Genomic DNA, 14,091 nt, shown 5'->3' with positions numbered 1-14,091 from the left:
AAACTGAAGCTGTGAACACTCTCAATCTCTTCGCCATTCATCCTGATGCTACGAATTGGTCCGGTGGTGAGAATTTTTTTCTTCTTGACATTGAGCCTCAGTCCATACTGAAGGCTGCAGTCCTTGACCCTCTGCAGTAAGTGCATGAGATCCTCCTCAGTTTCAGCGAGCAAAGTTATGTCATCTGCATAATGCAGACTGTTGATAGATCGTCCACCAATCCTAATGCCACGCTTCTCCTCATAGAGCCCAGCCTCTCGGATAATCTGCTCTACATACAGGTTGAAAAGGTATGGAGATAGGACACATCCCTGGCGTACACCCTTCCCGATTTTGAACCATGCAGTGTTACCCTGCTCTGTTCTGACGACTGCCTCTCGGTCCAAGTATAGGTTTCGCATTAGCACGATTAACTGTTCTGGGATTCCCATTCTTCTCAGTCAGCCACAGTTTGTTATGATCCATGCAGTCAAATGCCTTTGTATAATCAATAAGGTGACTTTTTTAGACTTCAGCTTTGGCTTAATGTTTTAATGTATATTCCCCTGAACTTTTTGAGTTCTGAAAGGCCTAAGTAGATGACTTGATAATGATTTCAAATAGTCCAGAAATGACTGTATAGCTTCTGCATGTTGATAAAGAGGGGATTGAATGGTTTTGGAGGAGTATACGGAGTCATTGTACAAAAAAGAATTGGCTGACACACAAAATTAGAAACAACATATGATCAAGAGGCAGTGATGATGAAGGAGGAAATTGAGGCTGCTCTAAATGACTTGGGGAAAAAAAGTAATAAAACCCCAGGAATTGATGGCATACCAGTTGACTTATTTCAGCAAAGAGATGCTGCCCTGGATATGCTCACCAAGTTGTGCCAAGAAATCTGGAGGACAACTCCCTGGCCAATTGAAAAGAAGAGATTCATATTTATTCCCTTTCCATAAAACATAACATAAAACTACATTCCATAAAATGACAGCGTGTGGAAATCATTGAACAATACCACACACTAGCAAAATCCTGCTGAAGATTATCCAGAAACAGCTGGGAAAGTACATTGATAAAGAACTCCCATTAATACAAGTTGGGTTTAGAAGAGTTCATGGCACTGGAGACATTATTGCCAATGTCAGATGGCAAAAAAAAGAGTACCAGAGGAATGTCTATCTGTGTTTCATTAACTATGAAAAGGCATTTGAGTATGTGGATCACAACAAATTGTGATTATCCTTAAGGAAAATGGAAATTCTAGAACACTTGATTAGGCTTATGTAGAACTTAGACCAGGAAGCAGTCCTCAGAACAGAGCAGGGAAACTGGTTCAAAATCAGGAAAGGAGTGCGTCAGGGATGCATTCTGGCTTCATACCGTCTAAGTCTATATCCCGAACAGTTCATATGGGAAGCAGGACTTTATGAGGAGGAATGTGGCATCAGGATTGGAGGAAGACGTCATCAACAACCTATGTTATGAAGATGACAGTCTCGCTTACTGAAACTGAAGAGGACCTGAAGCACTTGCTGTAGAAGATCAAGGACTGTAGTCTTCAATATGGATTGAAGCTCAACATCAAGACAAAGATTCTTACCACTGGGCCATTTGGAAGCACCATGATAGATGGAGAAAACATTGAGGTTGTTAGCAACTACAGCTTGATCGGCTTTACAATCAACACTCTTAGCACCAGCAGTCAGGAAATCAAAAGACTAATTGCATTGGGGAAAATCTGTGTCAGGGACCTCTCCAGAGTGCTGAAAAGCAACAGTGTCAGTCTAGAGACTAAGGTACGCCTAATGCAGGCCATGGTCTTCACAATTGCTTGCTATGCATCGGAGAGCTGGACAAAGATGACAGAACAAGAATTGATGCCTTCTAATTGTGGTGCTAGAAAAGAATTTTTAACATATCATGGACTGCCAAGAAAAGTAAGTCTGTCTTGGAGAGAGTGAAACCACATTTCTCTTCAGAGGCTAAAATTCTGAAACTCCTCGCATATTTAGGGCATGGGGCCAGGAGAAGGCCAGTCCTTGGAGAAGGACATCATGCTCGGAAGGGTGGAGGGACAAGACAGCACAGGAGAGGAAGACCCTGGAGGAGATGGATTGATAGAGTAACTGGGGCAGTGGGGGTTTGGAATGTGTGTTGGAATTAGTGAGACTGGCTCAGGACAGGAAAGGTGTTAGAGCTCCTATACATAGGGTTGCTATAGGTCACAGGTGATTCGACAGCGCATCACAACAAATATAGAAATCTTTCAAGATGTCAGTAGATAAATTTGTAAAATATATGGCAGACCTGGTTTCTCCATATGACTCCCTATAGGTCCTGTCCCAGTTCTTACTGCCTTTCTTAATTTTGAACTCTTAAATTGGTGATGATCTTCCCAGTCTTTTTACTGGAAGTCTTCATACACCCAGTGCTCTCCCCTTCTCTTCTCAGATTTTCCATCTGCCAAAAGCAGACACACTGTCATTGAGCGAATTCTGATTTGTTGTGACCCTTCACTGTGTATCTGAGGCTGTAATAGGTGCAGACTGCCTCATTTGCCTCCTGTGGAGTGGCTAGTAGTTTTAAAGTGTTGACCTTTCAGTTAGCAACCCAAAACTTATGCCACCAGGGAATGCGTGTGTGTTGTTTCTGACTTACAGTGACCTATAAGTAGAACTGTCTCATAGTTTCCAAGGCAGTCAGTCTTTATGGAAGCAGATTGTCCAACTTTTCTCCTTAACGTGGCTACTGGATTGGAACTACTGATTTCTCCTCAGTATGCTTCTGGATTCCTACTGAAAAGGCAAAGTGATTCTTAAAATGTTTTGTTGTTAAAACAATCTTGACTAATCTGATAGAAATGTTGAGTTTTTTAGAGCACTTACTACGTTAGTGCCTTATGAATAATTGAAATGGCATGTCCACTCAACATGAAATATATATATATATGTGTGTGTATATTTAAGGATTAGTTGTGACACAATTATATGGCAGTGTATTCAGATTCTAGCCCTTCAGCATCAAGACTTGCTACTGTGTTGGTAACCATTACTGTAGGTTTACATCTTTTAATCATTCTAAGCATTTTTTAAAGCATTCAGGAAATGGTAAATTCAGTGTACTATATTCCATATATGGTTTGTCACAACTAAATTTCATGTCATCCTTTAACTTGAAGCATAGCCAACACTCTTAGAAGTATTGAGTTTTTTGTGAACTTTAGATAGTAATGTTATTGTTGCATTCTCTCAAGTTGATTTGATACCATGACCCTAGGTGTGTATATTTGCATTCTACAGAAGCAGATTGCCACGTTTTTCTTCCATGGAGCAGCTGATGACTTTGCACTACATACTTTAGTTATAAGCCATGTGCTTAACCACTGCACCATGAAGAGCCCTAGAGAGTCATGTCAATAAAATAAAATAAAACATTGCTGTCAAGGTAATGACTTATATTGACCTTATTTATCTTTTTCAACAATATCTTTATGATTTGAGTGAAGGCTTACAAAGGAAATTAAAATTTCATTCATATACATTTTGTTCTATTAACATACCTAGAACGTCATTGCATCTTTTCCCATTTCCTTCCTAATTCTAGTTTCCTAGAGTCTTCCTAGGATTTCCTAGTGTCTATCTTTCTGTGCCTTTCCTTTCCTCAGTAATGTTGTACTGATCATCCCCTTATCGTATATTGCCTTTTCCTTCACCCATCTTCATTTGTGTTGCTAACCTGTTCACCCTATTCACTAAATTTTACTCCTGTCTCTCCACCCCTGTCTGGAAACACAGTTATTGTTGTTGTGTGCCATCAAGTGGGAATCATCTATAGCTCACCTTCCAGTGAGTTTTTAGAGGCAGTAAATTACATGAGATTGCCTTTCTTCTGCCCTTAGAGCACCTCGTGGATTTGAACCACATGCCTTTGGGTTGGCAGCACAACTCCTCACCAAATGGACACTAGAGCTCCCTAGTAACCTAGTAACCTTTTTAGAAGATGATGTTAGTCTCTTGTAATTAATTTAGAAGTCATGGCTAAGAATTTAAGTTCCAGGTACAGTAGTTGATATTCCTGTAGAAAATATGCTCAGTTTAATGTTTTTTTAAATTTTGCTACCTTTAAAGATATGTTGTTGCATAATACCAAGGGGGGGGAGACCAAACAAATATCCCCAAACCAAACCACAGTAAACGTCACTGCCAAAAGTTAATTGATTGATTCCTACTGATATCAACCTAATAGGACAGAATTAGGCTAGAGTTACCCCCGAGGAATTTCAGAGTTTTTAAAGATGCAGATGGCTTCACCTTTCTCTTGTAGAGGAGCTGGTGAGTGAGTTCAAACCAGAAACCTCTGGGTTAGCAGCTGGACACTTAACCATGTGCCACCAGGGCTCCGTTGTGACATAATGATGTTTATTTGTAGGCGATAATTTTCCGCTGCTCCCCCTTGCAAACCTTTGTCCATATATACATAGTCCATAGAGTATTTCATGGAATGAGGAAAAAAATATGTAAATATGCTTCATACAGTATATGGTATCTGAGAATTTTGGTGTAGTAAAATTGAGTCAACTCTGACTTGCTGAGTTGGGAAAATCAATTCCAAGTTTTATTCTCTTTCACTATCCCACGACCCTTCCAAGTACTATGTCCCTCTCCAAAGATGTGAGACGAAACTTTATCATCTTTGCCTCCAAGGAGCACTTTGGCTGCACCTTCTCCAAGATAATAATTCAACTATTTTGAGAGCAATTTTTATGAGATCAAAATTTCTTAAGCAGGGAAATGTTAAAGTTGTTTTAAAGATATATTTGTTTTGCAGCCTTTTAAAGAAACTAAAACAATGTGAAGGCATACTGGAAAACTTGTTGTTTGGTGCTATTAAGGCAGCTATGACTCATCTCAACCGTGTATACAACAAAATGAAGCACTGCTCTATCCTCACAATATTTATTGTATTTAAGCCCATTGTTGTAGCCACTGTGAAAATTCATCTTGTTGAGGATCTTCTTCCTTTTCATTTATACTCAAATTACCAGCAGTGTAGTTTTTAACCAGGAATTGGGTCCTTTTGATAGCATGGTCAGAGTATGTGAGATTAGGAAGCAGGGGTGGCATCCACTTCCCAAACAGGCCTCTGGAAACTCTACTGAACTTTGAGAAACTACTGTAATTATAGAAAGGCTTCAAGTCTTTTGTTGATAGGGTCACTATGAGTTGTGCTCGACTCTATGGCAATCAACAACACAGCAGTACTTGTATATACTTTCATTATTTTTTTTTATATATTTTGTATATATTTTCATTATTTTTACTAAAATCCTAGAAGTTTTGGTCTTAGCTTTTTTGATGTTAACGTAGACGTGGAATTCATTTTGCTTTTTTGGGTTTGGTGTGTTTCCCCCACCCCCACCCCCGAAAGCTTTTTGCATTGAGTAAAAATCCCATGTATTTGAAGAGTTTTAAAAGAATTGTCTAGAAAAGTTATGGGGGGGGGCAGAAGTTACCTGAGCCAATATCTCATTGATTTTCTACTACTCCTCTAGAACATATATCGAATATGCCACCTTACTGTTTAAAACCCTTCCACAGTCCTCTTCCCTCACTCAGAAAACTCATCTTTAATGGAATTTATAAGGTCTCTCATCCACCTTTTCCTCTGTTCCAGTGTTTGAGACTTAATTCTAATTCTCCCTCCCCTGTTTGCTTCATAGCAGTCACACAGGCAGGCTGTCTTATTTGCACCAGGCACCTCTGCATGGCTTGCTACTATCTTCTTTCAGTTTTCTGTTCACATGTTTCTTTATCAGAGAGACCTCATGCCTTTCTTTTACCCAACCTACACTTTTTTCCTTCTTAATCTTACCCCTTCATGCCTGTAAATACTTTGTGTTATTTTTTTCTTTTGGCCGACTTCCCATTGTATTCCCATTGAGCACTATGAAAGCTCAGAAGATAATTGACTAAAGTTAGGGAGTTCTGTAGGGAGTTGGGCTGCTAACCCTAAGAATGCAACCTCTCTGGCACTTTGAATCCAGCAGGGGCTTCATGGCAGAAAGCTTAGAGAAAGTCTCTTCCCAGCCTCTGAAAATCCACTGGAAGGTCAACTATGAGTCACTTCTGACTTGATGGCAATGAGTGAGTGAGTGAGTGAGTGAGTGAGTGAGTGAGTGAGTGAGGAAGGAAGATTGCTGGCAGTCCTTAGGTAGGACATCAGACTCCCAGTGTACCAGCGGGAGAGCTCTGCAGCAGCAGACATTTGATCCTGCCTGTTTTCCTTGGCCAGCCTTGATGGCATGGCCTGCAGTGAGGCTCCCAGTTCTGCAATGCAGCACCCTGGACCATTTCAAAGCAATTGGCCGGCCTTTACAATTTCCCTCATCTTTCTTTTGATGAGAAAATGACTGAGTAATGATTTGGTTTGACACAAACTTTGATCACTTAATGTTTTAGTTTGACACAAAACTTTGCTTAGCAGATAGGGACCTCTATTATTGATAACAGAAGTAAAAATAAGAAAAAACCCACAATCCTCAATAGAGTCTAATTGTTTTTGGATTTGACTCATGTCTTTTACCTACAGTCTTGTATCTTTGCACTTTAATTCAAGTATTTCCAATCCATTTTTCTCCTTTGGCTTTTATATCTGTACTTATTTATTGTACCCTTGATTGAATGGAGTACTCAGATAGTTAACAGTGAGTAATAATATGTTTGTTATTAGGAGTGGCTTATTTGAGGTGGTTAAGTGGTTGGCTTTGGGTAGCATAGTCAAAATAAAAATCAAAGACAGACTCATTGCTATTGAGTGAATTGTGACCAGAAAGATGTTTACTTGTATTTTATTGACTATGCAAAGACGTTTGACTGTGTGAATCATAATAAATTATGAGTAACATGTGAAACCTATACATAGAGCAAGAAGCAGTTAGAAAAGAACAAGGGAATACTACATGACTTAAAATCAGGAAAATGGTGCTTTGGGGTTGTATCCTCCTTCTGTACCTATTCAATCTGTATGCGGAGGAGGTAATTTGAGAAACTAGACAACATTACAACTGGAGGAAGACCCATTAACAACCAGTGTTATGAAGGTGGCACATTCTTTGTTCTGGAATGTGAAGAAGATGTAAAGAACTTTCTCAAAAGATGAAAGACTACAGCCTTGAAGATGAATTGCATTTCGATATCAAGAAAATAAGATCCTTAAAACTAGACCAGTTGTTGTGGTGCTCTGTAGAGTTAGAACTGATCCACCAGCAGGTTTTCAGAGGCAATTAATCACATAGGAGGAGGTTGCCCATCTTTCCCCCATAGACCAGCTGATGGGATTTGAACCACAGACCTTTGCATCAGCTGTGCAATTCTTTCTGGCTACAAAGATTTTACTTGGGTTCACAGTCAACACCCATGGTAGCAGCAGTTCTGTGAAAGACTTCTAAAGTTCTAGAGAGCAAGAATTTATTTAAAGACTAAGGTGCACCTGATCCAACCTGTGATATTTTCAGTTGCTTTGTATGCGTCTGTAAGTTGGACAGTAAGGAAGATCAAAGAAGACTTGAAGCCTTTGAGTTACAGTGTTGGAAGAGAATATTGAGTATTTTATGGATCACCAAAAGAATAAATCTATCTTGGTAAAAGTGCAACCAGAGTGTCCCTTCGAGGCAAGAATGGTGAAATGCCATCTCACATACTTGGTATTGTCAGAGCCACCAGTCTGAGGAAGAATACACAATACCAGGAAAATGAGAGGGTCAGTGAAGGGTGAAGTCCCTCAGTGAGAGGCATTATCTGATACTCAATACTCTTCACCAACACCACAATTCAAAGGCATCGGTGGTTCTTTTCTTCTTCATTGTTCAATTCTCAATTGCATAGAAAGCCACTGAAAATATCCTAGCTTACATCAGTCGTACCCTAGTCTTGAAATTGGTCCTTTAAAGAAGTCTTAACAGCAAGACTGCTGTGCCATGAGTGTTGATTGTGTATCTAAATAAAAGCAAATCCTTGAACACCTCAGTCTTTTCTCCATCTATCATGTTTCCTGTCGATCCAGTGGTGAAGGTTTTTGTTTTTTTATGTTGAGATGTAATCCATATTGAAGACCATAGTCTGATCTTCTACAAGTGTTCCAAAGCCTCATCACTTTCTGCAAGCAGGGCTTTGTCATCTGCATAACACAAGTTGTTGATGAATCTTCCTCCTGGAGTCACTTCTGCTAGATGGGATTTTTTTTTTAATAGTTTACCCAGAGACCTGAGTTGTTTTATTTAATTCTGTGCTTACAGTGATTCCAGAGTGGCTTAGGTTTGCCTCACTTAAGCTGTGGTCACACAGTACTTAATCTGATGTTGATGAGCTGTGATATTTTTTATATTATTCCTTTTTTTTAGCAGGAAAATATCACATAGTGTGTATTAGTTACCCTCTTACTGTGAGGGGCTGCTTTTCTCTTTGTTGCCTACTTATTATGTTGTGTGCTTAAAAGACGAAACTGACTCTAGCAGATTTTAAGAGACAGTAAAATACACGGAAGGAGACTGCCTATCTTCTGGAGCAGATGGTGGATTCAAACTGTGTGCCTTTGTGATTGCAGTGCAGCTTCCTGCCACTAGGCCATCAGAACTCCAAAAATAGTACATTAAATGATGTTTAGACAAAATGCAAATAATGAATTTGGAAGAAAACATTTTGTATGGGGGCAGTAAAGACATTTCATTTGTTTGGAATGTATTAGTAGCATCTGTTACTGTTGAGGCAGAGATCACTAGCAGGTTTGTTCCTCACTGGGTTTGGGGGCATTGATTGTGGTCAGGATAGGTATCAGTCATACATATTTTTTAAAGCTAAATATGTTCCAAGACTGTGCCAGGCACTTTCTAAGTAATGTTTAAGAGTGAGTTTAAGCTCAGTAATTTAGATTTTAATCTATCATGTGAGTCAGTTGTTATATAACCTTGAGCAGCTTGGGGTTTTAGACCTCTGTATTGTACAATTTTTAAAAATGACGGTGATAATGCCACCCTTAGAAAATGGTTATACCTGTATGTAAGCACACAGTTTACACCAGTTACTACTTTTCCTCTCTTTAGTGACTTTGCGCAAATCATAAAATTCTTGAGAGCCTGTGTTCTATGTCTCCTTTGCAGGATTTGTGTAAGGATCAAAAGTTCTCCATGGATGCGATTTAGAAACAGAAAGCATCATAGTTATAAAATATCTAGTACAAACTCTTTCAGGCAGCCTGGGTTCATTTACTAAAACTTGATAGTCCAAAAGGCTGCACAGAGGAGAGGCCAGGCGATTTGCTTCTGTAAAGATTGTTGTTGTGTACCGTTGAATTTGAACCAACCCGTAACCGACCCTCCAGTGGATTTTCAGAGTCAGTTAATGGAACAAGAGGAGATTGCCCATCCTTCTGTAATGTAAAGATGATACCCAAGAAAACTCTGGAGCATTTCTGCCCTATCACAAGATGTCATGAGTTGAGGGCTGACTAGACGGCAGCTAACATGTGCGTTTTCTTGACAGGTTAGAACGGTGGTGGTTGGGCTTTGAGATTGTTGCACAATATTATGCAAAGTCTGAGTGTTAGGATGAGACAATTAAAGTTGATGCCATGGATTTCAGAAACTCAGCTTCCAGGTAGACCTTAGAGCAGAAGAATGAGATGATAAAGGCCAGAATTAGGTGGCCTCTATCATTATGAGATATTTTAAAGGCCCGACTTAGAAATTATTTCAGGTAGGATCATCTCAGGAACAAGTTTGAGGCCTTGAACACTAATGAGCAAAGACCAGATGAGTTGTGGGAGGATGTCAAATGTATCATCCAGGAAGAGTGCAAACGGTCATTACAAAGACAGAAGAGGAAGAGAAGACCAAAATGGATGTCAGAAGAAACTCTGAAGATTGCACTGGAGTGTAGAGAAGCCAAAGCACAAGGAAGAATTCAAGATACTAAAGAGCTGAACAGAAGATTCCAAAAGGCTGCTCGGAATGACAAAGCAAAATACTACAATGAAATGTGCGAGGAACTAGAGTCAGAAAATCAAAAGGGCCAAACTCGCTCAGCATTTCTTAAGCTCAAGGAACTGAAGAACAAATTCAAACCTCGAGTTGCTATAATCAAGGATGCTTTAGGCAAAATGTTAAATGATCCAGGAGGTATTAAAAAAAGATGGAAGGAATATACTGAGTCATTGTATCCAAAAGAATTGGCAGACACAGAAGAATTTAATGAAATAACATATGAGCAAGAGCCTATGGTGATGAAAGAAGAAGTTCAAGCCGCTTTGAAGGAAATAGTAAATAATAAAGCCCCAGGAATAGATGGTATACCAGTTGAGGTATTTCAGATAACAGATGTTGCCCTGGATGTGCTCACCAAGTTGTGCCAAGAAATCTGGAGAACAACCACTTGGCCAACTGGCTGGAAGAGATCTATATTTGTTCCCATCCCAAAGAAAGGTGACCCAACAGAGTGTAGAAACTACAGAACAATATCATTGATTTCACATGCAAGCAAGATTCTACTGAAGATTATCCAAAAACGTCTGGAACAGCACATCAGCAGAGAACTGCCGGAAGTCCAGGCTGGGTTTAGAAGGGGTCGTGGTACTAGGGATATTGTTGCCAATGTTAAATGGATCTCAGCTGAAAGTAGGGAATACCAGAAGAATGTGTATCTGTGTTTCATTGATTATGCAAAGGCGTTTGACTGTGTGGATCATAATAAACTGTGGCTGACTCTGAGAAGAGTGGGAATCCCAGAACATTTAATCATGCTAATGTGAAACCTATACTTGGACCAAGAGGCAGTCATTAGAACAGAGCAAGGTAACACCGCATGGTTCAAAATTGGGAAGGGTGTACGCCAGGGATGTGTCCTATCTCCATACCTTTTCAACCTGTATGCAGAGCAGATTATCTGAGAGGCCAGGCTCTATGAGGGGAAGTGTGGCGTCAGGGTTGGTGGAAGATCTATTAACCATCTGCGTTATGCAGATGACACAACCCTGCTTGTCGAAACTGAGGAGGACCTCATGCACTTGCTGCAGAGGGTCAAGGACTGCAGCCTTCAGTATGGACTGAGGCTCAATGTCAAGAAGACAAAGATTCTCACCACTGGACCAATTGGTAGCATCAGGATGGATGACGAAGAGATTGAGATGGTTCACAGCTACAGTTTGCTTGGCTCCACGGTCAACACTCTTGGCACCAGCAGCCAGGAAATAAAAAAACATATTGTGATGGGAAGGTCTGCTGTTAGGGATCTCTCTAAAGTACTCAAGAGCAACGGGGTCTCTCTGGAGGCTAAGGTGCGCCTGATACAGGCCATGGTTTTTGCAATCACTTGTTATGCATCAGAGAGTTGGACAATGACTAGGGAAGATAGAAGGAGAATTGATGCCTTTGATCTGTGGTGCTGGAGAAGAGTATTGACGGTACCATGGACTGCCAAGAAAACAAACAGATTCATTCTGGAGAGGGTTAAACCAGGCTACTCTTTGGAGGCAAGGATTCTGGGGCTTCGTCTGACATACTTTGGACATGTTGTAAGAGGGACATCATGCTTGGGAGGGTGGAGGGACAGCGCAGGAGGGGAAGACCCTCTATGAGGTGGATTGATTGAGTGACTGGGGTAATCGGGATGGGTGTGTCAGAGGCCATGTGATTGGCACAGGATAGAGCACAGTTTAGGGCTGTTGTACATAGGGTCATTATGAGTCGCAAACGACTGGACGTCACATAACAACAACAATGTAATGATGGACTGATAAAATGACAGTTCTTAACTCACTGCTGTCAAGTCAGAATGGTCTCATAGCTGACCCTCCAGCAGATTGTTGGAGACTGTAAATGGCATGGGAGGAGGTTACCATCTTTCCCCCTCAAACCACATACCTGCATTTGGCTTGGCAGTTCAACTACTTGCCTTTTAGGAGCTCCAAAACATGTGGAAAAGCTGATACATTTCAAAGGAATCAAGTGAAGAAGACCCTCGATGAGGTGGATTGATTCAGTGACAGGGGTAATGAGGGTAGTGTGTCAGAGGGGGTTAGGGCTGTTGTACATAGGGTCGCTATGTGTTGGCAGGTGACTCAGTGGCCACATCGCAGCAACATTAACCAGTCAGATATGAAGTATATCCAAGTTAGCAAAGTAATTTCTTGAACTTCCATCTTTGAACCTGGATAGTTAAATTTATCTAGATAGAAATAGTTACTAAGTTTAAAAAAGTCTTGTGACAGTGCACAGTATCATCTGTTTCAAGTATAATTTGTTTTTTGGTTTTTTTTCTATCATGTAGATCCCAATGTGTAACATACTATAAGAAAGTCTGTGGGAAAGGGTACCCAGAGGTTTGGGTCATCAGAGGCAAATAATTGATTTTACCTTAATGTATACAAATTTCTTAGTGATGTTATTACAAACCGTAATACTGCAGTTACTTTGAAATGCATCAATAAGCCATAGATGGATAGGTGTAATATAAATATGTGATAAATGCAGTAAAATGTTAGTTGTAGAATTCAGGTGGATATGTGAGTATTCACTCAAATTCCTTTGCCTTTTTCTCTATACTTGAAAGTTTTTATAACAAATTTTGGATGGTGGTCATGTAGATTGTTGGCTACAGACTTGTCTAAATTTCATGTCCCTGACTGGAGACTTGTTTTATTTGCAGGAACTTTCCGCTGTACTTTTTGTCAAACAGAAGTAGAAGAGGATGAGTCAGCAATGCCCAAAAAAGATGCACGCACACTTTTGGCAAGATTTAATGAACAAATTGAACCTATTTATGCACTACTTCGAGAGACAGAGGATGTGAACTTGGCTTATGAAATACTTGAACCAGAACCCACAGAAATCCCGGCCCTGAAGCAGAGGTGAGTATAGGCTCTGCAGTCTTCCTGTAAGAGCACTTTTAAGTTCCGCTGGTGGTGCACAGCTAACCAAGGGCTGCATCTCCGCCATTGGAATTCACCAGCTACTGTATAGGAGAAAGATGAACAGTCTCCTCCCATTTTTATTTACAGCCTCAGAAATAGGTGGAGGTTTGCTATGAGTCAGAAAAGACTCTATGCAATGAGTTTGTGTTGTTTGTTTGTTTTAATTACCTATATTTGGAGAGCAGCTAGTAAATTATCAGGAAACTAAAGCCTCTAAAATAATGTTACATAGGTTCTAAGCTTTACCTACTTATCTTGCTAACTTGTGCCTGTGATTAAATTCCTTTGTATCCAGTGCAGAACAGTAAAGGCCTTAGGCAAAAATCTTTAAATACTCGGGTTTGACTTCAAGTACTTTGCTTGGGCCTGCTGCATCTCAGCCAATTGTTAGCTGATTCTAAATTGGTTGTATCTCTTGGGGATTTTTTAATTTTCCAGCCAACTTTTGAAAGCTGACGCTCTTGAAGGAATAGAGCTTTTGCGTTTGTAGATTTTTTTTTTTTTTGCTTGTTTCTGAAATATTTTAACAGTTCATTTCTGAAGTGTTTTAACCATGCAGATGTGGACTGGGATCTCATTTCTCAGTTGCCTTTCTTAGTTCAAAATACAGATTCGTAAAATTGAAATATGTTGTTAGTAGTGGGTTAACACTCCTAACTTTGACTCTCTGATTTTTTTTTAAATTAGAGATTCTTTAGTTCATGTTCTATTTATAGTTTCAGGGATGACACAATATTTCCATGAATTCTTGTTTCCATAATGGCTCTCTGATTTTATCACTATATCACAGTACACTAATTTTGAATTGCAGAGGGAGTCCTAGTTTTCCTGCACCTTAAGAAGTGGTTGATTTCCTTTTTTAAAAAAGAAATGAGAATTGGAGTCATTGTGTACTTTCCTATGCTACTATTTTTTGTCTCTCCTCCCCAGGGGGAAGCTAAGAGTTTAGAGTTTATGCCACTTAGTCCCTCCCTGGGAGCCTAGAGGTTGCACTTCTATAATTTTAATAGCACTCGTCAGTTCTCTTCCCTTTTGTATTAATGTTATAGAATAGGCAGTACTGGGCAGTCCTGAGCACATTGAGTTTGTTTAGGGTGGTTAAACACTTTCCAGTTGAACAGCAAATTTTATATCTGTAAAAGT

The 14,091-nt window shown here is 39.9% G+C and overlaps 1 protein-coding gene across 1 annotated transcript in view; it reads left to right on the top strand.

Annotated features, from left to right (window-relative positions):
- The window catches only part of GTF2E1 (general transcription factor IIE, polypeptide 1, alpha 56kDa), a 46,339-nt gene that overhangs the window by 18,485 nt on the left and 13,763 nt on the right, over positions 1–14,091 (top strand). The window contains exon 2 of the mRNA XM_006884248.1: positions 12,684–12,885. Within this exon, the coding sequence (XP_006884310.1) occupies positions 12,684–12,885 (202 nt within the window). The remainder of the gene's footprint in view (positions 1–12,683; positions 12,886–14,091) is intronic.

The sequence above is a fragment of the Elephantulus edwardii genome, unplaced genomic scaffold (genome assembly GCF_000299155.1).
Source record: "Elephantulus edwardii isolate Elephantulus edwardi_28Jun2011 unplaced genomic scaffold, EleEdw1.0 scaffold00032, whole genome shotgun sequence".
In the NCBI taxonomy this organism is placed as follows: Eukaryota; Metazoa; Chordata; class Mammalia; order Macroscelidea; family Macroscelididae; genus Elephantulus; species Elephantulus edwardii.
Note: the sequence above shows the minus strand (reverse complement) of the source record. Positions and strands in the feature narration are given on the sequence as shown.